The 25,751-nt window shown below is 39.6% G+C and overlaps 2 protein-coding genes across 4 annotated transcripts; one reads left to right on the forward strand and one right to left on the reverse strand.

Moving 5' to 3' along the window:
* Nucleotides 1-4,100, forward strand: LOC102195798 (zinc finger protein 260). Of its 2 annotated transcripts, none has more exons than XM_005741243.2 (2): nucleotides 1-98; nucleotides 2,009-4,100. In XM_005741243.2, exon 2 carries the CDS (start codon nucleotides 2,015-2,017, stop codon nucleotides 3,815-3,817), a length of 1,803 nt encoding a protein of 600 aa, XP_005741300.1. In that variant the 5' UTR covers nucleotides 1-98; nucleotides 2,009-2,014; the 3' UTR covers nucleotides 3,818-4,100. The 2 variants fall into 2 exon arrangements, with proteins under 2 accessions (XP_005741300.1, XP_005741299.1); XM_005741242.1 differs by lacking the exon at nucleotides 1-98 and adding an exon at nucleotides 113-255.
* Nucleotides 4,101-4,492: 392 nt separating this feature from the next.
* Nucleotides 4,493-25,194, reverse strand: kcnn4 (potassium intermediate/small conductance calcium-activated channel, subfamily N, member 4). 2 transcript variants are annotated; one of them, XM_005741244.1, is made up of 10 exons: nucleotides 24,545-25,194; nucleotides 16,525-16,620; nucleotides 14,406-14,854; nucleotides 13,038-13,173; nucleotides 10,664-10,681; nucleotides 10,076-10,186; nucleotides 7,695-7,816; nucleotides 6,612-6,681; nucleotides 5,353-5,519; nucleotides 4,493-5,223 (listed from the first exon to the last, which is right to left on the reverse strand). In XM_005741244.1, the coding sequence occupies exons 1-10, from the start codon at nucleotides 24,830-24,832 to the stop codon at nucleotides 5,220-5,222; spliced, it is 1,461 nt and encodes a 486-aa protein (XP_005741301.1). In that variant the 5' UTR covers nucleotides 24,833-25,194; the 3' UTR covers nucleotides 4,493-5,219. The 2 variants fall into 2 exon arrangements, with proteins under 2 accessions (XP_005741301.1, XP_005741302.1); XM_005741245.1 differs by lacking the exon at nucleotides 10,664-10,681.
* Nucleotides 25,195-25,751: the final 557 nt, after the last annotated feature.

A 25,751-nucleotide genomic window follows, 5' to 3' on the forward strand; every position in this document is an offset into this window, starting at 1 on the left:
GTGGGAGATGGAGGCTCATCTCTTCCGGTTCAAACCGGATGTAGATGAGTTCGGAACAGCGATCTTGGACGCCATAAAGGACAGGAGGATTTCCCGAGGTAAAAGTGAATTGTTCTTTTTCTCTTTGAAATATGGAGACCTGTTTTTTATCCCACCTACAGCTGGATTTGCTCATTATACCAAGTTAAGCTACTTATATTTTCACAGTAAATGAGTTGCACGAACCGTCTGCTGTTACCGGTATTTGTGGACGGGATAAGTGCATCTAGTATAGTATTAAGTCAGCCACAAGAGAGAACGTGTGTTGTTTCTTCCAGCAAATGTTGATAGTTCAATGGCAAAGTGGCACTGTGATACTAGAGTGTGGATGCCTGAGAAGAGTAGTCATTACTAAACAAAGTATGTTTATTTTAAGTATTGAAAATTTTTATTGAATTGTTTTTATTTTTGTTATTAACCTGTGTACTTTGAAAAAGTGCATACTTGTCACAGCATCACAGGAGAGAGGTAATATCTTGAATTTTAGGGGGTGATTTTAATTTCTTTGTGTTTGTTTTGCTTTGGGTTTTTTTTCTAGCCAAGACCTTGGTTTACTCAACAACAAAGCTTCCAGATAATAACAGATATTAAGCTATGTAGATGACATTTAAATGTTTGTTCAGTTATAAATATTAATTTATTATTAACTTATTTAGTTGTGGAAGCCAATAGACTGCACGTAAAAGATGGATGTGGAAGCAGATGCCTGTTCTAGCTCCACCCGATGTTGAGTTACAAAAATATTCATATTATTTTGGAGTTGCAGTAAACAGGGGAACTAATGGAAGTCGAAACAGTTTTTCTCTACCTGTCTTTTGAGAACAAATTTAGGACTTTTAATACCAGAGTGTTTGGAAAGTGGATCTAAAAAAAATCCAGTTTCAGCTGGCAACAAGAGTAACTTTAGTTTTTAGCATTTCCATGACGACTTAATTTTTCTGCCTCACAGATTGCCACTTGACTACCTTAGGGTTCGCGCTCTTCTTGAAATAAAGCATGGAAGTTGGTTAACTAACTTTAATTCCATTAGGGCATAAAACTGCAAGTACAGACTACCAACTTGTGCAAATAAAAAAAAAAATGCCACAAATACTTTAAAGGTTGGGCAGCTTTGCTTTACAATAAGGTTGAAAAACTATACACTATATTTTTGACATATTAGAAGCTCTTTAACTGAATAAAAAAGATAGATGTAGCTTCCGGTTCTGAAAAGTGAAGCCAGTGCTAAAGTTCCTTAATCATTCCTTGAACCATCTCATCTAATGGCCAACAGGGGGCAAATCACCTGATTTTAAAAAAAGTTAATTTAGTTAATTCTGGTTTCCATTAGTGCCATTAACATTTACCATTTCACATCAGTCTGGTTTCAAAAAACTAAAATGGCTACTGTAAAAATTCTAATCTTGTGGCCTCATCAATGGTTAATATTTCAGTGTCTTATTGATGTATTTTTCTGTCTCTTCTATACAATGTTTTATGTCTTCACACATCATAAATACAAACGAAAAGCCTGCAGCCATGTGAGCAGGTGTGTGAGGCTGAACTTTAGCTCACGGTCACTGATGTGCTGTGAGCTAGCCATCGGTCCATCTTTTATTCACCAACGTATGGTTCATTAGAAAATCTGGTTCAACCATTTGTTTTTGAGCCATTTCAGACAGTGTTTGTAAATCTTAGGAGCATGTTCACACCTGTGGTTTGTTTTCTCTGGTCCGAATCAGTTGATGAGTTGGTACACTTGTAGCTTTTCCCCATGATTTGGTTTCATGCTAAATGGCTAACAGAAGAAGCCCAATTAAAGAGAACTCTGAGCGAACCAAAGTGCATCACTACAAACCATGTCAGAATGTTTAGTCCACTCATTGTCCACATTCTCTGGGGCCACAGGTATAAAAGTAAATGCAGGAACAAGGTGCTATATTCTGGACTATTTCAACTGATTTTTGTCTTTTCTGTTCAAAATTCACAGACTGTTATGTCAGTAGACTCGAGCAGCGACGAAGATGTGCACCTGGTATCAAAATGTTGGGAATGTGGGCAGAACATCCACAACTTAAAGAAATTGATTTCACATTATAAAAGCCACAATACCAAAGCCACATGCCACATCTGCAAGGTTAGTTTCCGTCGCCTGATGTCACTCTCTACACACTTGGATAATGCGCATCTGCCACCTGTCTGCAACAAATGCCATCAGTCTTTCAGCAATGTCTGGGAGCTGAACAAGCATGCAGAGAAACACTGTACAGACTCTGAGTTTATCCAAGAAGATTCCTCGTTGATTTGTAAGAGGCAGAGCAGTGACAGCTCTCCTAATGAGAAGACAATGCAGCAAAATGCAGATACTGTTCAACATGACTCACTGCCAGCACTGAGGTCTGAACAGAGAGCTGATATAAAGCCTGAGATGCCTAAAAACAGTGTGGCGTACATACTGGGTGCAGATGATGAAGATCTTAGCACTGAAAGTGATTCCGACATGGCAGAAGATTCAACAAGCTCTGCTTCTGAAGATGAAGTCATGACACACTCTAAACCTAATAAACTGCCTCCAGATCACTCTGAAACAAATGGTCGCTCCAACTCCAGTTTTCCCAATGATTCTGGTCATTTTTCAGACTGTCCAGATTCCCAAACGACATGTGCACCCTTTCCTGCTGCCAATAGTGTAATGTGCACTGTGTGCGGCAGAGGTCCGTTTAAGTCAATTAAGCTCCACTTGCTGCACTGCAGTGGCGTAAGAGTAAAATATCAATGCTTTCTGTGCAAGAAGGCCTTTCTAACTGAGAGTGCTGTTAAGAAACACCACTTGGCTCTGTATGCCTGTGACATCTGTGGCCAAGTTTTCAGTCACAAAAACTTGTACTATAGCCACCAGTGTCCCAAAGGGAGAAAATCACCTTTGGTGCTTTTCTGCTCTGAGTCAATGCCGAAAGCATGCAACATATGCAAATTCCTTTTTACCTCTGAGAAATATTTAGTAGAGCACGTAACCAAAGTTCACACGTCAGTGGTCAGCACCAAGGCGTGCACTGTTACTACTCCATCACTGTTGGCAAAGGATAACCGAGGAGCCCAGAGCACAAAAATCCAGCTGCAGTCAACCAAGTTCGTGAGCAAGGCCATTAATGGAACACACAGTGATGGCCAAACGTCAGGGACAAATGGTGCCCTAGCTCAGCCAAACCAACCGCCTTCAAGTAACCTTCATTCCCCTTTTCCTGTGCTTTCAAGACCCCGGGACACATACCAAGAGGGTGCGCTCTTTAACCCCCCCTCACAACCAATGCCAACCATCCTAGCCATGTTTGAGAATGACAGCCATCGCTTGGCTTTGATGAAACGCATGAACAGCAGCTGGCGCTCCAAGGTGCCTTACCCTTGCAGGCAGTGCGGCGCTGTCCTGCGGCAGCCCTCGCTCATCATCAGCCACCGGTACCTCCACCGAGGCCGCCGGTCGCACAAGTGCCCATGCGGACGAGCTTTTAAACACAGGCTGCACCTCCTGAGACACTGTATTCAGCACGCGGAGGCCATAAGCTACATCTGTGTTAGCTGTGGGGACACTTTCACAGGAGCTAAACTCCTGGCGCAGCACCTGAAGGGCGGGTCTCCAAAAAAATCTCCCTCTGGCTGCACGTGGAAAAGAAAAGTCAAGAGAACATGCAGAATGCCCTTCACGTGTGACTGCGGAGAACTGTTTCCCAGGCCTTCAGCATACATATGGCACCAGCTTAAAAACAGGACAAGTAACAAACCGAAGAAGCCTACAGTGTGACAGAAGTACGAATAGATCAGTTTTTATTTCTTCAAGCAACAAATCAAAATAGATATGCCACACATGACACCTGCTTGTTACCAGTCTGTTTAATTCATGTGTCCTCCAGTGACAGAAATAAAGCAAAAACATAAACACACTCATTCTAAATGACTTTGAATTATAAGCATGTTTTAGATGGTTATTAACATGTTTTTACCATGTGCAAATGTTACATATTTAGTTTCTCATACATTTTTCTGCTGCTACACTAACTACCGGAGTTTAAAAAAATAAAATAAAATGAAAAAAAAAAAAAAGGTAGCCAACAAGGAGGCTTTTTTTTCCAGCACTGGATTAAGTTTAAACAAAACTCCAGTTAATCCTCCAGAGAGAGAGAGAGAGAGTTGGTCTAGTTTTGCAGCTGTTCTCACAAAGTGCTTTCTTATTAGTGACATTTGTACAGAGGTTTGATTAAATCTTGTTTTCTGTTTTAATACAGCTGAAAATGTTATGCTCCTTTGAGATGCTGAAGAATCCGAAATTATCTGGAAGAAAGTCGTGTAGTTTTTATTATTATGATTATTGTTGTGTGTTTTAATATTGTCCACTAGATGGAGCAGTTGGATTGCTAAAAGATGAGCTTATAAGGCCACTGAAGTTTCTTTATTTTCAACAGGTGTAAAGTGTTGGATGTTTTTTTTTTTTTTTTCTTCCGTCAAACTGTGGCCGACGCAAGTCTGCAAGTTTCAGTTAATAGTCATGGGGTCCCTTCGACTTAGAGTTTGCAATAAAACTTTCTTTTCATCAAGTTTAATTTGACATTCACTTCATTCTCTTCACTCACCAAAGTCTATTACCGTTAAACACATTTTCATTCAAGATTTACTTAAACGGCTACAGGAGAGCACAACAGTGATGAATTATTGAGACACCGTGTGTCTCAGATGATGGAAAATGGTTGGATTAACACTGAAATACTGCAAAAATTAAAACATGCAAAATGGCTTATTCCACAGGAATAAGCTAGGAATGTAGAGCATCAATAATATCTTGAAAATAGAAGTTTACAGATCTGTTGTTATTGCAGATTAAAGGATCCTCCACAGTCCTTGACTGAGATCAGGTTAGTTCTTGGGCTCTGTCACCAATCCTTTTGCTTGAAAACCCAGCAGATTTCCTGAAAATGCACTCGGATTTCCCAGCAGTGAATTTAGGTCTTATTTTATCTGTATAATTTAACAGCAGTGAGTCACTGTGCAGTACACTCAGAATGGGGCCAAAAGATGATCTTTAGTGAGTATGCCAGTCCTCCAAGTGGTTCAGCATGTTAAGAGTCTAAAGCAGCTCTGGTTGGAGAGGATTCGTGGATACTTCAGATGAAAACACTACGGACTGTTTTTAACAACTGCGTGCAGTCGTGTCACCTACAAAAAAAACCCAACAAAATAATTTTGTTATTCTCCAAAGTGAATATACGTATGATATATGACATCCTACAGTGTGTTTTTTAGCAGATCTGTGCAGGGACACTGGCATCTGTAAGTATTGTTTACCTGATCTCTGGGTTGCGGTGACGTACAACCTGAGACAGCAGATCAGACGTTTGTTGGAAGCAGCGACTCAGCTCGTCCAGCTTCTGCTCCATGGAGAGGATTCGCTGCTCCAGCTCCCGATAGGAGTTATTCCAGTTGGCACTGAGGTCGCACATAATCATCTGCATCTGTTGAAATCCACCACACAACACAAATATTTTGGCTTTGAAAAGAAAACACACTTGGAGTTCAAACTAGAACCAAAAGTCTAACGTTACTGAACTCTGTGCAGATACATTTTAAAAGTATGTTGGAGAGTTTATGTGGATTACTGACTGATTGACAGTGATTTTGAGGGAATCAGACAAAAACATTTGGATCGCTTTTTGTTTTGTTTGAAGCTGTTTGTTTTTTATGCTGCGGCTCAGCTGCACTCAGTCAGTAAGCAGGAGTAGATTGTTAGACCGTAACTGACTGTAAGGTAACCATAGAACGGCTTATTTAGTGAAACTGGGCACATTTTCATATAATTCCAGCAATTACAGCGCTCCAGAATTACATTTGTGACTCTCACTAGGTGATGTCTTTTTAATGTGTTTTTTCCTCATGGAAACCTTTTCTGTGCCTGTTCACTTCTGACAAATTAAAATCTCATCATCCAGTTTTTTTTGTATGCATTTATCTGCTCTATCTAAGAAACCCCAAACAGCAATATTTAATTTCGGATTCCTCCTCATAGCTGGCAAATGTCACTCCCAGTGTGGTCTTCTGTTACTGTAGCACATCTGCTTCAAGGTTAAACATGCTGTGCTTTCATAGATGCTCTTCTGCATAGCTTGGTTGTAAAAAGTGGTTATTTGAGATTTGAGTTACTGTTGCCAGTCTGCTCAGTCTTCTTTGACATCAACAAGGAGTTAGTGGCCAGGGAACTGGTGGTCACTGGATATTTCCTTTTTTCAGAGCATTCTCTGAAAACCCTAGACATGACTGTGTGGGAAAATCACAGCAGATTTGTGAAATATGTAGACTAGCCGGTATGGCATCAACAACCCTGTTTTAAAGTCACTTAAATCACCTTTCTTCCCCATTCTGATGCTTGGTGTGAATTTCAGCCGGTCGCCTGGACCTGACGTACAAGCCTAAATGCACTGAGTAGCTGTTAGGTGATTGGCTGATTAGAGATCTGCATTACAGAGCGACTGAACATGTATACCAAATGTAATGGCCTGTAAGTGTAAATAAATGGAGTTTTACAGTGAATCAGATGTGCTGTTATTTACCTTTGGGAGATCCACCATCTCACTGACGTAATCTCTTAGTTTTCTTTGTTTAAGGCGTAAATGCCGAAATCTGTGAAGTTAAAAAAAACCCAACAACTGTAAATGTGATTTTTGAGACACGTGGAAAAATTCAAACTGTATTTTATTAGACCTTATTTTAAATGCTATCCTGAGGCACAGGAATGTAAAGAAAATAAATGCTGTGAAGTGTTGATCGCCCAATATGAGTGACTACACTGAGATAAAACACTTACAGAAACTCTGATTTGAGGAATATTCTGACAATCAGGTATTCAATAACTCAGTATTAAAGGAGCCCCGCTGAGTTTGTTGAAATGCTATGAAACATTACTAAATTTAGTTCCTTCAATAGACAATCCAGACAATCAGCTAACAAAGACATATGAAAACCAATTTTGCAATCAAGCACCTGGTCAAAGACCGCAGAAGGGTCTCATTACAGTATATACTGTAACTCTTAAAGTAGAGAGGGGCCTTCTTCTCACACTTTCCACACAGGGTTTATTTATAATAGTTTAGAACAGTTCAAAGCAGGAAGTACGACCCCGTTCACACAGGCTGACATATTCTCACACATGTATTGCTGTTGTCAGGATAATGTACCACATGATCAGCGTTTCGGACATCCTGTCTTGTGTAATCCACTTGTTCTTAGAAGAGAAACTTGTTCAATTACAAGCAGACACAATTTATGGAGGAAAAAAAGCGATTCTTCTTAAAAGTATCTCCCGAAAGGTTTGCACAATAGTTGTCAGTTATTGTCAAAAACTTCAAATAATCATTTAAAAAAGGGGCCTTTTATTTATTTACTTGCCAGGAAGAACAGACACTTGTTCACACATATCCTGTCCACATAAAAGAGGCAAACAAATCTAATTAGTAATCTAAATTAGCATCTTTAAATTGGTGACTCCGAGCATGTTGACAATTAGTTAATGACCCATAAAATACACATGTAAGGCACACAAACCACCACCCACATACTGTACACCCCTCACACAGACTGAAACACGCACGCAGACACCCCGCCTGAAGGTATTATTTTGCAATACAGTAACTCACACTCTGATGGCTTCCAGAAGGCATCTCTGGTGTTTTCTGTGCTCACCGCGGTTGCCCTTTGTCACGTTTGCACGATGAAGAAGCCAGCATTCTCTTAGCACATTAGCAGCAGCATGGCGGATCTGGGAAAAGAAACATTTGAACTGACTGCTTAAACATACAGAAATGTGGTGACAGCACATATCGATCAACTTTGGATGTTCGACTGATAAAATTCGTGCAGAGCCGCTAACTGTTAACTTTTAAAGATTTTAGTACAGCACACATCGTCCAGGCCAGCTGATGAAATCCAGATAGCCTTTCCTGTTCCACCCTTTTGTACAATGATGCTGTTTTCAGATAGTGGCTGTTATGGTCAGTGAGTCGACCGTGGCTCAGGGGGTTGGGAATCGCATCTGTAACCGGAAGGTCGCCGGTTCGATCCCAGGGCTCTCTGTCCTGGTCGTTGTGTCCCTGGGCAAGACACTTTACCCTACTTGCCTACTGGTCTTGGCCAGAGGGGCCGATGGCGCGATATGGCAGCCTCGCTTCTGTCAGTCTGCCCCAGGGCAGCTGTGGCTACAACTGTAGCTGCCTCCACCAGTGTATGAATGTGAGAGTGAATGAATAGTGGCATTGTAAAGCGCTTTGGGTGCCTTGAAAAGCGCTATATAAATCCAATCCATTATTATTATTATATACAGATATTTATAAAACAGGCCATAACGGCTAAACTAGGAACTTGAGATTTCTAGATTTCGCTTGTATTCTCCTGTTTTGTTTTGTTTTTTCTTTGATTCTATTCATGTCTGTTTACCTTCCTGCTCAAATCACTGTAACTACCCTGTGATGATGTCATTACGACCTTGTTGTGAGGGTTATTAATAGAGGTTGTCAGTGTTTTGCATCCAGATGTCTTCCCTTGTTCCCATCAGTGTAAATCTGGACTGCACCAGTAAGCTCAGGAGGATGCATGCACATGCACACACACAAACCAAAACAACCAAAAGCGAGGCATAAAGATGCACCTTGTGACAGGATGCAGCCACCAGGAGAGAGGAAATGGTTGTATCCTCCAAAGCAGTGCTTCTACTTCAGTCAGACATTGCTACACGGTTTGGGGGGGAGCTGTACTGCTTTATACAAAACACAGCTTTAAACCAAGCCTGCACAATCTGTCAGTCATTACACATTTTTGCGTATTACCAAGACACTGAAAATGATTTCTTGTAACTTCCCTTTTTCCCATCAACAAGCAGACACTTGCAACCACACTCCTCTCCTACTTACTTTCAGACACCCTTAAAAGCAAAACACACGCGTCAGCAGTTTCCTGCCCGCTGCTGCACAGGCCTGAAGTGACACAAGTTTCTTTCCTGACAGAGATAAGATTATTTCCTCTGTTTGACGCCTTGAAAAGGACATCAAGAGCCCGGAAGTTCTCCCTTCTCTTTTCCCACACAATCCTGTAGTAAAGGAATCAAACACCAAAGCGTGCATGCAACATGGAAAGCAGTGACTCATCCATCCTGACATCTCTATCCGTTTTATCCTGTCTCTTGTTTGGCTTACAACACTGCAGCTACCAGTGATGGGAGGGAAGGTAATTGATGGTTACAACATGTTTATTGGATTGTTGCACAAAAATTTTCATGCAAATGCTACAAAAATTAGAGCCACTATTTATGAGAACTTCAACACAGCTCAGAAAATGTATGTGTTACACTTTTATATTAACATAAATTGTTATCAAGATTATTTTTTGTTGGACAAGAGAGCTGTTGATGTCATTTATATTTAGCTATTAGTAAACAATATTTTCTTTAAACTTTCACAGAATTCTGAACCATAAAAACTCAAATTCTCCTTTTCTTGTGGGTTCCTTTTTATTGCCCAGAATACCAAGTATACAAAGCATACCAAAGTGTATTAGTTTGTTGTATCAATGCTGTGTGGCAATGCAGCACAGACTTCCAGTTGCTCTGTTCTTACAACTGCATTACCACACATTGTCCCATTGACTCTGACAGCAACAAACACGGACATGGTGTTCATTGTGAGGGATTATCTAAATTAAATGGTTCTCAAATCTGCACACTGAATGTGGGTATGAACAGTTACCGATAGCTGTCCGGACACCTACTTCATGTAGCCCAAAGGATATATGATTTGCAGCGATTCCAGGGGGAAAACAAGCAAAACCACAAATATCAACTTTGAAGTAAAAGAATAATAAGCAGGAAAAGACCCATACATGCAAATGTCACATGACCCACTACAGAATATTTCAAATGGAAGCAATGAAAAAAACAAAAAAAGAAAGAACTTGATAAAAAAAAAGGCATGCCGGCTGATTACTGTGTGTTTATACAGGTTTGCAGAAAATTGTTGCATGCTCTTACCCTTTTAGAAATCTGGATATCCATCATGAAGAAGTGCACATGTTTCTCTCCTTTGTTCAGCGCCAGCTTCTCTGTAACGATTGCAACCAGCATGGCGGTGCAGGCAACACCCTAAAACCCAAGACACACAGAGCTTTTAGTATTTTTGTTGTCGTCTCAACAGATTGTCAACGATTATGTAAGACTGATCCAGAATACTGAGACAAAACTGATGAGCCTGAATTTGCAAGTTAAGCTCAATGACAGCGGCCAGCGTGTCTTTTTACGTGTCCATTACCCTCTAAGGAAAGAACTTCTTCAGAAAACTCAGTGTTGATCCTCGTACTTCCATCTAATAAATCAAAACTAAATTTACACAAAAAGTTCAATGCTTAGACGGGCCTCAGTGGCACTAAAATAGTGTGGGTTTCCTCTGAGAATAGCTTAGCGCTATTCCTGGATAGGGAAATACAGAATGATGGTGAATATTCGAATGGGTCTCAAAGCAAAACACATCCACATCTATAAAAAGATGTATCAGTGGAGACAGAGACAAAACACTGCACTCATATCCATTACGAATAAAGATAAAAGTTAACCAGTTTTTACCTGTTTTCCACTTTTCAGCTTGCATTAGAAAGAGAGGAGAGAGAGAGAGAGAGAGAAAGACCAAGCATGAGCAATAAAGCTTGAGCCAGAGTTCTGAAAGATATATTTATCCTTCATTCCACCAGCCACAAAATATCTATCATTACATCGTCTGCTAAACCTGGGAGGTACAAACTCTTTCCTTGGATCCATCCTCACACAGGGATGGGATGCAAAAAGTGGTGTCAACTCCTTAAAACAGCTGCAAATTGAGTTATAGCTGGACAGAGGCCAAAGTGCTGAACATTGAGGCTTTCAACCATATTACAGGTGTGAGTATCACCCCAAGTTTCTAGCTCCCAGAGCTGCCCTGATGGGAGTGGGAAATCTATTTTTTTCCAAACCCTGGGCACAGGTTGGCACACCCTCCTGTTGTAGTGGTGCCAAAGGCAATAAACCACCTAAAATGGATATGGTGGAAAGTTTTGCCTTATAAGGGGGGAACGTAATGAAAACAAGGGAGATGGAGAAAGAGAGAGGGAAAGATTGGGAGAACTGTTTTCCACTCTGTCACAGAGGTGTCTAAACCGGACTTGTGCCCACATCCAGAGCCATGGCCGAGATTCTTATCTGCTTGTACCAGAATTCAAGGCAGCAGCAAAATGTGTTGCCATTTCAAACACGGAGCCACTCCTTGCTTGCCCTCACTTGACCTTTCCCTCCAGCTTTTTTTCAGTCTTCACTTACCAACATTTTTGCATTAACATAAAAAACTAACTTGTTTTAAGAAAAACATCTCACTTTAAGATGTTCATATATGTCCTTTTTTGCTCTTTTACACATGAAAAACCTTAAACCTGGCTGTAATTCTCTGAGACACTATGGCACACTCAGCAGAGCCATCACACTTCACATAGATCTTTGTGCAACTGCACAGGGTACACTGCATGCTGACAGCTTCCCTCCCTCAGTCTTTTCATGTGAGCGCCTGGTAATATCAAGGTCTTGCAGAAGTACACTGTGTCAACTTACAGCTGCAATCGAAATCACACACACACACACAAGGGAAGGAAGGCATTCAAGCAAGAAGAATTTAAGGTATCAAAGATAACTAGTGGAACAGTGCAGAATAGGCTGGATTGCAAACAGCGGAGAAGTGAACTGAACCAAACTGAACTGACCTGAAAATGAAAAAGGAAAAATGAAATAGGAAAATGGATGAATAGTTGTTGCAGTGGAACAGAAGGGAATGAAACAAACACGTGGAACAGAACATTAAGGGTGAGAAGGTAGAATGAAGTAGAACAAATGACGCTAAAATACACGGAGAAGGGATTCGATAAAACATAATAAACCCTAGCAGACGATAAAAGATGCTAATAGATCACAGTACAGGAATGAAATCAATTGCGCAAAAGAAAGTCCTCCAGTGAAATCAACATGGATAGCATGTTGATTTCATGCTATCCATGAAATCAACATGTAATACAGTGTGACAGAACAGAGAAGAAATGGAACAAAATGGAAGATAACAGAAAATTCAACCTATTTAGAGACAACATAGTGTGACAAAGTGAAAACAGTGACAGAAGCTCTTGGTTTTGTGTGTTATTGTCTGTTTTTGCACTCAAAAGTGTGTCGGGTGGTTTCAGTGGTAACAAAGACAAGCAAAGCAAAGATTAAAAAAACTCCACTCCCTGTGCCTCCCTATTGAATTGAGGGTTTTTGTCTCACAGCTACTGTAAGGAGATAACAGTTTGTACAGTGAGACAGTTTTTATCATTTTGTCTCCATACATCACCACAAAGGACTTTGATTCAAACAGTCAAGATGCAACTGAAGTACAAACTTTTAGGAGTATAACAAAAGTATTCAATTAAGGAATTTAAGAATTACAATATACGCATTCCCTAATTTTCAGAGGCTCAAAAATAATTGGAAAATTGAATGCCAAGTAGTTTCAGATGAATTAGGTCTTTTTCCTTTTTATTCCATGACAAAATAAGCAGATAACAGATTTGAAATTGATTCAAATTGTTGAATTTGCATTTGCTGAATGCTTCCTGTAAACAGCAAACAGGAGGCCATCATTGGGCTGAAAAAACATATTAAAGTAATCAGGGAGATAATGAAAGCTGTGAACATCCTGCTACAGTCTTAAAAAGACTGTAGCACTTTGGCCAACATTGTTGGATGTAAAGTGCATTAAAAATAAAGATGCTATGCTAAAGATGCTACACTTTTCCCTTTTTCATACACTGTCTGATACAAGGCCAAAACAATCATTTGATGAAGAACAAGCATTGTGTGTTTTATTTTATTCAGTATGCCCTTAGTTTTTATGTGAATCTAAAATCATTTTCAGTACTACATTTTCTCAAATCAGCTTAGTTACCATGACTCCAGTGAAGAGACACACTGCCTTGCCACAGTTGGTTTTGGGTGCCACATCCCCATAGCCAACTGTGAGGAAGGTGATGGCTATGAGCCACAGCGCTGTATCCATATGGCCTGTTGATTCTTTGGTCTGCCTGCAGGGGAAACAACGTAGCACTGAGACTGAAGTGTAATGAAACATATTATAAAGAGGTATTAGTTGAGTTAAAAAATAAACATTACCACAATTAACCCCACCCCCCAGTTGTGAAACTGTATGAGATAGAAAACTTTTTTTTTTTTTGTATGTATGGTTGTTTCTTTGTTTGTTTTCTAATATCAGTTGTTGAATAGGATTAGTTCTCTAATCCTATTCAACAACTGCTCTGGAGTATAAGTATAAGTAGCAGCTGATAATTCTGACTAATATCAGTCTAATCCAGAAACCTGTTTATAGATACAGTTACAGGCTAAATCCCTTCTTATATTTAACTATTTCAGTGAATCACCAAATACAATTAAGAGCTGAAGTGATGCAATGCATAAGTTTATTTGTGACACTCTCCCTGACTCTCTGAGGTTCTTCATTTTGTTTCTTAACATCTCAAACACAGTCTGTTTGATGAAGGTGTGGCGTACTAATCAAACCGCCTTATCAGTGCAGATTTTTTTACAGCACTCAGGAGTTCGGGAAGTCGAAACCAGTATAAACTTGTAAAACATCAAAAGTACAAGCCCAATATAAACTTTGCTGAAGCCTCACAGCTAGATAACATATCATTTTATCCGTCTGGCTCACGGATCTAGTAATCAGCTAGCATAATGGTTGCGTGTTGACAGATTTGGTGAAATTATCTGCTGTCAGTAATAAGCTCTTTTATTACTTCTGACAAATCAAAATGTCAAAATATACACGAATGCGAGAAAGAAGTGGAAAACTGAAGGCAAACCTCCCATTAAGGTTCAAACGAACAAATGACCTCACGCTGTTTAAACAGCCAGGCAGATTGCAGAGGATCAGGCTGACATTTAGCTGGCAGACGTCAAAAAGAATTTTGTTAGGGGAGAATTATGAAATCATTTATTGGAAATCCATCTTGAACCAGAAAGTCAAACTGACTATCAAACCCTGAAGAGGAATGTTAAACTACTGGAGAGCATTTTGGTGTTTCTGTGTATAATAGTCAGTTGACAACTGGGTGAAGATGGAAGAGAGATTAAGAAAAAGAGCTAATTAATTTTTTTTTTTTTTTATGAGAAAACTTTCATTTTGTCATTGAAAATCTTTGGTTTGTTATTGTAATGCCTGCATTCGTGCAAATGAAAAATCAGTTTAATGCGATTATGAATCAGTTTGATTACACAAAGTCTCAGTTGTGCTTCATACCTCTCACACAGTGTAAGCATCCAGGACACAGTGAGCCAGAAGAACAGGATGAAGACTAGCAGCATGCGTGCTGGGTGTTTGTTCATCAGTACCTTGAGAACAAAGCGAAAGGTGAAGTTGATATTGTTGAGTGAGCCTATGCTCCTGTAGGAGGCACTCAGCAGCACTTTGCTGTGCAGCAAGATGGCTCTGTGCACCAAGTACAAGCGGAGGAACATCAGCACTGATAACAGCAGCTCCATGTCCATCAGGGTCTCGCCATGGTGGCTGGAAACACACAGTGGAGATGGAGTGGGAACGGTGGAAGAGGAGTTCACATGGAGGCCCACCCCCCAGTATGATCCAACAGGATGGATAACACAAACTAACAGCTCCAGGGTGATGACAATAATCCTGTGGCTGGTCATGGCGATACGCCAGTCCACCTGGTTGTGGTCAATGATGAACAGCTGAGGGATGAGGGAGGACAGTAAAGAGTAGAAATAGAAAGGAATTTGATCAAAGTGCAGTTGGAGATGGAAGACAATAACATTACAGTTGCATCTTCTTCTCATACTGTGGATATGATATGCAATTAATGTAATGATGGTATGTAAATATGGTGTAAATAAAATCTGTGATGTTTTTTCTCCAAAGCTTCTGTCATTAGCTTCATCTTCCATTTTTATTTCACTTACTATATGTTTATTCATCACTTTGCATTTAATCATTAGTTAGCATTAGTTACTGTTCATCTCTGGCTGTCTTCCACAGTCTGTTTTTTTTCTTCTTTTCTCTTCTGCCTGGTTCTGCCGGTGGTTTCTTCCTGTTTTAAAGGGAGTTTTTTCTTCCCACTGTCGCCAAGTGCTTGCTCACAAGTGGTCGCCCAATTGTTGTGGTTTCTGTGTATTATGAAAGTGCCTTTATCTTAGAATATAAAGCACTTGAGGGTGACTGCTGTTATAATTTGGTGCTATATGAATAAAACTAAACTGAATTGAATTTGCCTACAATATTTGCTAATGACATTAGCAGGGTGCTTTCATTTTGCTGATGTGTTTTCAACTATATGACTTCCATTTCTATCAATTGCCTCAGCAAAGTTATGATGGGGAATAAAAAGTTGTTAGAAAGAACAAAATACTTTGGGATACGCATAGTATAATCTCATTATGTGGATTACTACGACATGCATACTTTGCATTATAAGCGGGAAAGATTGCAAGTAAACGATAGTTGGGCTGTGCTAAAAGGGAAATGATAAGAAAATTATTTTTGGCCCGCTAAAGATTTGAACCAGAAATATTTGACAGAAGCCTGTGAGATAAACTATGAATGTGTATTGAAATTGTGACTCAGATATTTCCACTTCTTCAATCTGCAGCTTTATTTTGTTTAAGAAAGTGAAGCAGGGACATTCTTAGAACTTCCTCTTTCATCATTTTGTTAATTATTACTTTGTCTTTAATCCACCAACTAAGACACTTTGAGACGGTCTGAATGATTTAGCCTGCCACTTCTGACACCAGTTACATCATGCATCACTGCACACTGTCTCTATATCAGTCCCCACCCTAAGCCTGTCCTTCCTTATCTCCTCTACACACTTGGACAGTACCCCTCTTGTATCAGATACACGCGACTTATGACCAAACTAAACACTCTGTAGGTAAGAATACAAACCCAGCAGGCAAAAATGAAAGAAACTGTTACAAAACAGACACACAGTTCTTTCTGTACTTGTTGTTGTTACCACTCTTAAACATGCATGCTGTGACTGTGCAAGAGGGGAAATGAAAGAATGTTTACTCTGTTTAATTTCAACCAAATCCCTTCATGTATATTAAATTCCCACACAAATCGGCAGCAAGCCACGTAGACTGGAAAAACATTACAGCTGCAATATTGCGCATGCCTGTGTGGGCTGAGATTTTTATTTGGGGTTTTCCTGCATGCAGCAAATATCACAGACAATCAGTGTTGAGGCTACCAGACATGGCCTGAGAGGGGCTTTTTAAAAAGCTGCCTTTAAGTATCTCTAAAAAAATTGAATTTTAACCAAACTAATGCTGAGTTACATTGAATTACAATAAGTAATAGTTCAATAAGCGACGCCAAAAAACATAAAAAGCATACTCACCTGGATGTCCTTATAATGGAAAGCTATAATGAGGATCAGAAGACACCCAGTTGACAGGCTGATGGAGCAGTTGATGATCAATGCAATGTTTGAGCCCTGAGAAGAAAACAGATAGAGTTAGAGAAAACAGAACCGTGAGTGATGAAAACACAGCTGTTCTTCTGCAATGTCTAAAATTTCACTGCTTTTCATGTTTTCATATATCAAGGTTTGATATAGTCCAAGAACTGGATAGCTGCTAGTCCCTTCTGTAGCACTGAGCGAAAACACTTACATGCAAATCAAGTACTTGACTTCTACGTCAAAGGCCATTTATGCAATCTATACGAGTCCTGCTGCAATGTCAAGAGGACATAATGCACTTTCTATTGATGCTATATTTGTGTCTGTTTGGCAAACAGAGCAAATGGACTTTCTTTTCAAAATAACAGGAATTGCAGCTTCTACATTTTATGACCACAAGGGAGATTAAGTGATCATTTTTTGCAGATATTGTGATTCTACTCCCATAAATGAAATCATTTCATGCCCAGTGATATTATCTCTTCTGAAACAAAGCATTTTGTTTAGTTTCCTTTGAAGTGGACAGCAGGACTTACTACCTCATATTTTCAGCCTATTTCAGGAAGAAGAGGGCAGGGAGAGACAGAAAAGATTAAACTCAGAATTGTGGAAGGAGAGTCAGATTAGAGCTATCAGGAGATGAGGTGGAGGAAGGCCAGATAGCGGAGCAGGAAGGTGAACGCTCAAATTAGGACATACTCTATCAGCTTCTGAGGAGCCTGAGCAGGCAATATGACGGCACCCACTGTCCATAATAAGAAGTCTTTTTTAAAGTAAGTACACACACACACACACGTCTCCAAAAGTTGATTCTGTTCATCTGTTCAACAGAATCAACTTTTGGAGATTTACTTACCTGGATGATTGAGAATGCATCAAGACATATGAATATACGCTCTCTCAGACACACACACACCAAATATATCTTTGATTTCTTCTTTTACCCCATTGATTTATATCATTAATAACATATATCTCAGCTGAACTATGGACACACACATACACTTACACTGATAGGCACTCACTCATCCCCCCTCCCTTTCCAACGCCTTCGATGCTTGTTTCCTGCGAGGGAACACGGCGGGTCTGTGTGCCGCGCTGGAATGGTAGCGCTGTGCAGGGCGGCTGCTGTGTTCGCTTCGGATTACTCCTCACCCCCCACCCACCCCTGTGGCTTGTCATGTCTTCACAATGTTGTGCTGTGGACATTTATGTGCTTTTTTGTGCAGAGGAATTTTTTTGTTTCCTGTTCTCATGTTGTCCTAACATGGAAGCATAGCATGAGTAGGGGTCTCTTTTTTCATCTTGTAGTTTCCGCACTGTAGTGTACATTTCAATGTTTTTTCAAGATTCTACCATTCTCCGCCCTGTTTCCTCATTTAATGTTTGTGCTATATGTGTAAGTTTGGGGGGGGTTCCCATTTCACTGCAGGGCAACCTGCATGTGACGAATAAAGCTTTGATTGATTGATATGCAATGTTAGTGCATTAAACTCTCCTGTCTTTATCAATTATATTTAAATGACACGGAAATCAGGTCAGTTTTTTTCAAAAAGCGTGAAAACCCACAACAAACAATCTGATTATGCCAAAGTGTAAATAGGAAACCAGCTTTTTGAAAAACATGTCACAGCACACAAACCAGTGTGCCAGGGGTACCATGTCCAGGCCAGGTTGAGTATTAAGTGTGCAGAATGAAGTTTAATTAAAAAAAAAAAACCTAGAGAATGAGAACCCAATAAGTGGATTCTTTTCATGTGGACAGCGTTTTCAGTGGGAGAAATGTTTCTTCACTCATCCAAGTGACTTCTTAAGTCTACAGTATGAGAAATTATTTGCTGAAATTATGTTTTAGTGTTCCTTCATCCACCTGTTTTATAAAAAAAAAAACATTTTACTAGAAATCCACACTAAAATAAAAACAATATCCTGAAATTACATCAAACCAGACCATAAAGGGATGAAAGATGAAAAATAAATAACTAATAATTTTTAAAAGGAGTTGCTGTAATGTTTCTTTTAACCACAATATTTTAATTATCTAATATATATATATATATATATATAAATATATATCAGAACATTCTTTTCTTCTTGGTCTAAATATGCACAAAAAAAAGAAAAAAGAAAAGACACAATAAGAGCTCTCAACGGACAGAAACTTGCTACATATGGTTACTGTTAGCCAGTATGGGTTCCAGACTGTTAACATGCTCCTCAGGTAGAGTCAAATTCTTCCATTTGCAGTAAAAAAGTTTGTCCTTGGTGCAGTCTGTATATGACATTTTTCTTTTGATTTCAAAACGGGGATTGGCTTTGTTTCATCTAAGGAAAATTCATTTATTCTGAGGCATTGTGAAGAGAACGCACGTCTTTGTCTTGGTCTGCTGTGTGACACTGTAAATTTTATCCTTTCATCTTTCTAAACTAAAGAATCCACTGAAAAAAAATCTGAAAAAAAATCTATCAATATATTGTCTTAAATGCTTGCAGAGCTCAGGTTTGCAATGGAGCCTGGGACCTATTGCAGCTCTCACAGGACACCAGAAGGACATGTCATAAGTCCATCACAGTGGAAAAAATACAGAAATAATAATAAAACACAACCCCCATTCCAAGATTGGCCCTGTAAAACTTAACTACAAACCGAATGTAATGATTTGTAAATCTCATAAACTGATATTTTATTAACAATAGATAGATAGAATCCTCTGTCCCTTAAGCACAGATATTTCTCCAGATTCTCACATTCTTTTGATGACTGTACATGCTGTACATGATGAGATATTCAACATCCTTAGAATTTTATGTTGAGGAACGTTATTCTGAAATGTTCAAAACATTGTAGCCACTCTTTTTTGATTTGTAGACAACTGCCCATATTTACTGAAAAACTGTGCCTCTCTAAGATTAGACTTGTTTTATGTCCAGTCATGTTACTGACTTGTTAGTGGTTAACCTAATTAGCTGCAAAATGCTCCTCCAGCTGTTTTTGTTGCCTGCATCCCAACTTTTCTGAGATGTGCCATCAAATTCAAAACGAGGTAACATTTTTCATGAAAAAAAAAAGTTTCATAGTCTTTGTATTCTGATTTTATTTACATATTGCACAACATTCCAGCCTTTTCGGAATTAGGATTGTATTCACAAAGTATAATTTTAAAAAAAAAGGTTTCATGCCAGTGGAGGGATCGATCAATTGCTTTGTTTGGAAAAAAGTGCCAAATTGTTCAATGATCAAAAACAAACATAAAAAATAAAATTCCCCACTATTCTTGGGAAAGAGTAGGAACAACCATTTTGCTGTTGTATACAATGGCTGTCAGTCAAACACCTGCCTTCCAGAAACTGCCCAGATGGGAGTATTTCACTCACCAGGTTAAAAAATAATACTAGACCTAAGATATTCAACTTTATAAAACACGAAATGCTATCCACAACTACAAAATAGTAAAAACAAATCAAAAAGCTACTAGCCAAACTGCATGTATTTTATTACTGCCCAATAATGGCTGCACTTCTGTTACTTTGCATGGTCACCAATCAGTCTCTACAATCTGATGTTTTCTCAAATGTACATTAGCCCCCTTTTTGTTTATGATGAATGTATTGTTGGAATTTCTCTTTCCATAATATATTATATTGAACAATTTTTGTCTTTCTGTTACATAACAGTACAATTGCAGGCTACTTTTTGACTCTTTCCAAAATGAGCTTCACATAATTTACAGTAATTAGTCCTAATGAAAAAGGAGTTACTGATTCTACAGTGAACTCCAAAAAATACATACAAAACCACTTAATTAAAGTAATGTGTGCTTGTAATTAAATACTTTCCATTCCACGGAACAAGCAGTTACAGGCTCAGATACTCACACCATAATGCTTTGCTCCATCGTAAAATTGAGACGGTGTCACGTGATGAATCAAAAACCAAATCACCTTGGTCTCAGCAGTTTTAAAAGGCCCTATATTTGTCTATAATGCTGAGCCATACATGTCAGTGCAGGTGATGTATTAGTGGAAGCTTTTTTGCTTTTTCACAAGAAGCATAGTTCAGTGTGGTTTTACTGACAAAAAGATAATTACAAACTTTCAAACTTGAGGCGAGTTGAGTGTGTAGGTGGTATGGTGTGACGTCCATTGGCAAGGTACATTGTTTTCCACAGTCTCTCCCGTAGCATCCACATCACGTCTGTGATTCATCCAGCACTAATTAGAAGACCCCGCAAAAGCTCAACATTTCACCACACACCATAACACAGAGCTCAACAGCATGTTTCGTGCCGAGTTTCTAAAATTATTTCTGTAACATTTTCCTGTTTAACCTACTTTGGGTTAACAGAATTGGACAGATGGTCTTGGACAAATGAGGATCCAGTGTCACCAGAACAGGCCACCCAAGGTATGGCAAAACAATATAAAAAAACAAAACAAAACACTATATCTAGCGCAATAGTCAGCGGTCTGGGTTGAGTTTTGTAATAAATAAATACTTTCCAAAGTAATAATACATGCATCTGACTTTAGTTTTCGAGTTTGGTTTGTTAGCCACTGTGGTTTCATTAACGTTCATGTACATTCTCTGCAATAAATTTAAGTGTGGGTTTACAAAGAATATCAGACAAGATCAAAAGTAGTGTAGTGGAAAAGGTAAAAAAAAAAAGAAGAAAATCTTGCATTCTTAATGTCAGAGAGATGCTGCTTTGTTTTGACTGCCTCTTCATCTCATTTTGTTTTTTACATTCCTGCTGTCTGGTTGGTGATATACATTGAAATCTCTCTGTTGTGCCATATACCCATATGAGTTTACTGGGTAAGTCTTAAATCAAGAGTAGGCGAAAAAATTAAATCATTTGCTAACAAATGTTTAAAGAAATAATAGTAATTACCCCAAAACTTTCAACCAAATGAAAGGGAAGCATCCATTTATCTTCTTCAACTTGTCCAGTTCAGGGTTGCAGACAATCACTCATGCTCACATTTATACCTATAGTTAATTTAAAGCCACCCCATGCCCACCCTGGATCTGAAGCAAGGACCTTGTTGCCATAATGCAACAGTACTAACCTCCAAACTACCATCCCAATAAAGGGAAGCAGCAAACAAAACAAAATCCGTCCTAATCAAGCTGCCTCCTTTATTCGATGTCTACATTATACCTACCAAGCCTCAAGCTCACCACCAGCTCATCCTGTTGATATACGCATGCTGTGTACTCATATTTTCAAAGAATGCCAGTGACTTCCCAAGTTTCTTAGTGCAAAGGGCATAATCATGCAAACCTATGTTCGCTATCAGCAGCTACTTTGCAGGCAATGTAGATTCATAAAAGTGAAACAGGAAAAGCAACCACCGAAACATTAAACTCATCATTTCTAAGAACAGGATGTGTAGTACTTGCAGCACACCCACACATCTGGCTTGCACAGCCTACATTTACATAAGTCAAATTCAAAAAGAGAAAGATTTACATCATTTTTGACCCATATCAAGCAAAAGCAAAGCTCACACAGAAGTCATTTCCACTATGGGGATTGGGACACGGATACCAAATGTGGCTGCCCTGCGTGTGTGACAAAAAAAATGTTCTCCCCATTTTGTTTGACCTTTGATCAGATGATCCATTTCTGCTGATTATTTTGCTGTGATGAGTTTAAAAAACAAACGTCTGTGTAGTCAGTGGATGAAATATAGCCACGTTAAAGTTGTGATAATGATATTGACATTCATTATCAGGACTTTCACCTGCTTGGCACATGGAATGCTTTTGACTAAGTTTAAATATAATCTGCAAAGTAATGATTAGTGAGAGGTGCTGTTTGATACAACAATAGGATGCTATAAAAATGTATGGGCTGTCTACCAAATGATGTTTTCTGTATGAGACAAAAATCTCCCATTTATGTTCAGGCGGACCAATCTGTCACAAACTTTCTTTTTGACCTGTAGTCTCAGAATCACTCAAATGCCTGCAATAATGATCGAATGCTCACATTTTCAGTCTCGGTGCATGTAAATTGTTTCAAACTGTAAAAGCCAGTTAATTAAAAAAGCAGCAGAAAAGATGACACAAGGTCACATTCAAGTCAAAGTGCATCCCCCTGGCAACTAGAACAACCTTAGTCAAGACAGAGAGACCATTAGCCTAGCCATGCAAACGCTCTAATTATACACTAAATGATGTGGAAAGATCGCCTGAAGTACTGTTAACAATCATGCTGCAGGGGAAGAGGTGAAATGTGGAAAAACGTTCCATAAATAGCTTTGTTTTTGTGCATAACCACGAAAAAGGTTTGCTTGAATACAACTTTGTAGACGATTGCTAACTTTGATAGAGCCGCTCCAAATATATGCTGCAGCATACATAAAAATGACATAAAAACAAATAATATTATATGGTGCACTTCCAGGGAAAGATATAGATGCTATGTTTGATTAACGCTGCTGTTATGTGATAACCCCCCCCCCAAAAAAGTCCATGGTGCAGCTCACATTCATGACTTTGGCACTGCATGAAGTTACAAAAAGTAGTATGAATCCTGGCATGAGTTATATAAGCTATGGTTAAATCAGAACTGAAGCCTCTCCAAAATAATATGCTTTTACTGTGGGCAGAGAACACTTTTCCAGTGCATCAGCATTTCCATCATACCAAAGCCGATGCCTGCTGTTAGGAGCAGTTGAACAGCACCTGTTCTTGGTTCATGTTTGTAAACTGAAATTCTGAACTCATATTTATGCCAGTACATTTAGTTTCACCATCATAATTTCTCCAGGTCAACCTCATTGAATGTAACAGACAGAGCGGTGTACCTGGTGTGCATTAGAAATGTGAGACTCTCTGACAGCATGATCAATCCCTGACTCTTAAAACTCACCTCTTTTCATTGGCTTTTAGAAAGGTTTAATTTATTTGTTTTATTTATTTTTATTTTATTTTTATCAGCGAGGTGTTACTACGAAATTGTGTTCTATTGTATTTTTATCTGTATTTACTGTACAGCACTTTGGTCAGCCTTGGTTGTTTTTAAATGTGCTCTATAAATAAACTTGACTTGACTTGACTTGACTTCACAGCATGGATGTGGTCTGATGTTCTGCAGCACGTGTCGTAACTTTTTTCCACATGTGGAACTGTGCTGCGAGAGGGGGGGGGGGGTCAATCATTCGCTGATTGTGTAGACTGGCATTGTTATCCACTGAGATCTACATCTTAATATCATGAGTCTGTGCTACCAAATAGACTGTCTGGAAATGAACTAACTAATTAGTGGGTCACGGACGGTCAAACACCAGGTGCAGATTATGCTGTTGAGCTGCAAGCGGTTAGTGTTGTTTGTTAACCAAGAAATTAGTCATGAAAAGCTGTGTCCTGAAATGTGCTTCTAAGAAAAATCAAATCTAGGTGTGTATTATTAAAAGGTTGACATTGATTTGAGGTGCTGCTTGCCAGCAGTGGAACAAGTCTTTACAGGCTTTAGTTCCTCTGAATTAAGGTAGAAGCAGTAGTGTTCATTTGTTCATTTAGCATTTGAGCATGAGTCCAAGGGCAAACAATAAAAAAGTAAGCTCCTGAAAATAGAAAGTGAGCTTAATGTTGCTGTCAGAGCTTTGTCTGCTCTTTCCAGAGAAGGGCTGAACAAGCGGAGGACTAACTTTGCAGATGCAAAGTGGCTATCATTAAAGATGCTATCATTTAAACGCTTTACAACATGCGCAAAAGAGCAATGTGTCACATCACTTCTAGCGTGGGCTTTAAGAACTTTTAAGAAAAATATTCACATGAATCCACATAATAAGAGGCGGCAGCTGACACAGAAATGACGAAGGTAGCGAACTATACAAGATAAAGTTTTATGGTTAAACATTTAATTTAATTTCAAATGTAAGCTGTGCATTTCGGTGTGGAGATAATGTCTGAAAGACACTGACGTGTTTCGTGTCTTAAACCTACCGGGGTGTAAACATAGGGACATATTTCTGCGTGGATTATCATGAGCAGTATCCCAAAGACAGCGGTGCCCAGAGTCCACGCGCACAGACGCTTTTTATCTTCCAGTAATAATTTTCTGTCTCGGAGTCTGTAAAGGTCGTCTCCCTCCATGTGAGCTGTCCGTTTCCCGGGGAGTGTCAGTGGCACCGACACGTCTGCGGAGTCCCCACGGTTTCGGTTGATCAGGCCATCGCAGCTCACGCAGTCGACTTTGGAGTCGCCGTGCAGGCTGCGGTTTGTCATCTCCATCTCCGGAGCGCACACGAGACGCCCGCCTGCTCCCCTCTCCTTGTCGCCTTGCGCTTTCCCGCCCTATGCTTTGCCTGTTGCTCTCCTCCAGAGCTGGGTAAGGCATAGTCCGATGGCAGAGTCGCGTAGCAGGCCCTTCTCACTTGCGTTCCTCATCCACGATGCGGGTTTACCAAAACTCTCCGGTCTTCTCCACAATCACCGCTCCAGCCCAACCGGTGCGGAGCGGTTACGCGCACTGCTCGCGCGCACCGCCGTCACACTGTCCACACTGCAGCGGACTTTGCGCTCTTATTTGCATGTCTTATTATTTAAGAGTGTGCGCTGGTCTGATAAGCGCTTTCTTTTTGCGCGGGTGGATGCGCTCGTCACGTGCGTGGCGCACTCTCTTAGCAGTGAAGCACAGGAAGGTTGCAGGTGCAGTGAAATGACATAAACTTTTGTACATTTCTTTATTTGATGATGTGTAAGAAAAAAAATCCAATCATTGTTATTTTAATTGAGAGAAAACGCCAAACGGCAAATGTATGGAAATTCAGTTATGTAACCCCCGTGCTTTTATTTTAATCTTTCAAGTTGATTCTGACGCAATGAAACCTGGACTGCGCAAGTTTCACAATAGCTACAGAGCCGTGGCGGGGATGAGTTGCACTAGGTTATATTCAATGCAGTAGTCAGGGTTCACTAACATCGTTTGCTGTCACTATTCCATTTCTACCTGAAAATGTTTTTCTTGTCATTTTGAAAACATTCATGTAACTGTGCCCTCTGATTTCGATGTCTCCATATTTATTAAATTGCACAGGTAAGTCCCCACATAGACTACACAAAAAGTGAGAAAAAAAGCCTTTCTCCTAAACCCTTTCAACTGAGGCACAGCGTCATGACCTTGGGCAACGTGACGCATCCAACGCACTGG

This window comes from Pundamilia nyererei, unplaced genomic scaffold, assembly GCF_000239375.1.
Source record: "Pundamilia nyererei isolate P.nyererei 1_Seehausen unplaced genomic scaffold, PunNye1.0 scaffold00109, whole genome shotgun sequence".
NCBI lineage: Eukaryota > Metazoa > Chordata > Actinopteri > Cichliformes > Cichlidae > Pundamilia > Pundamilia nyererei.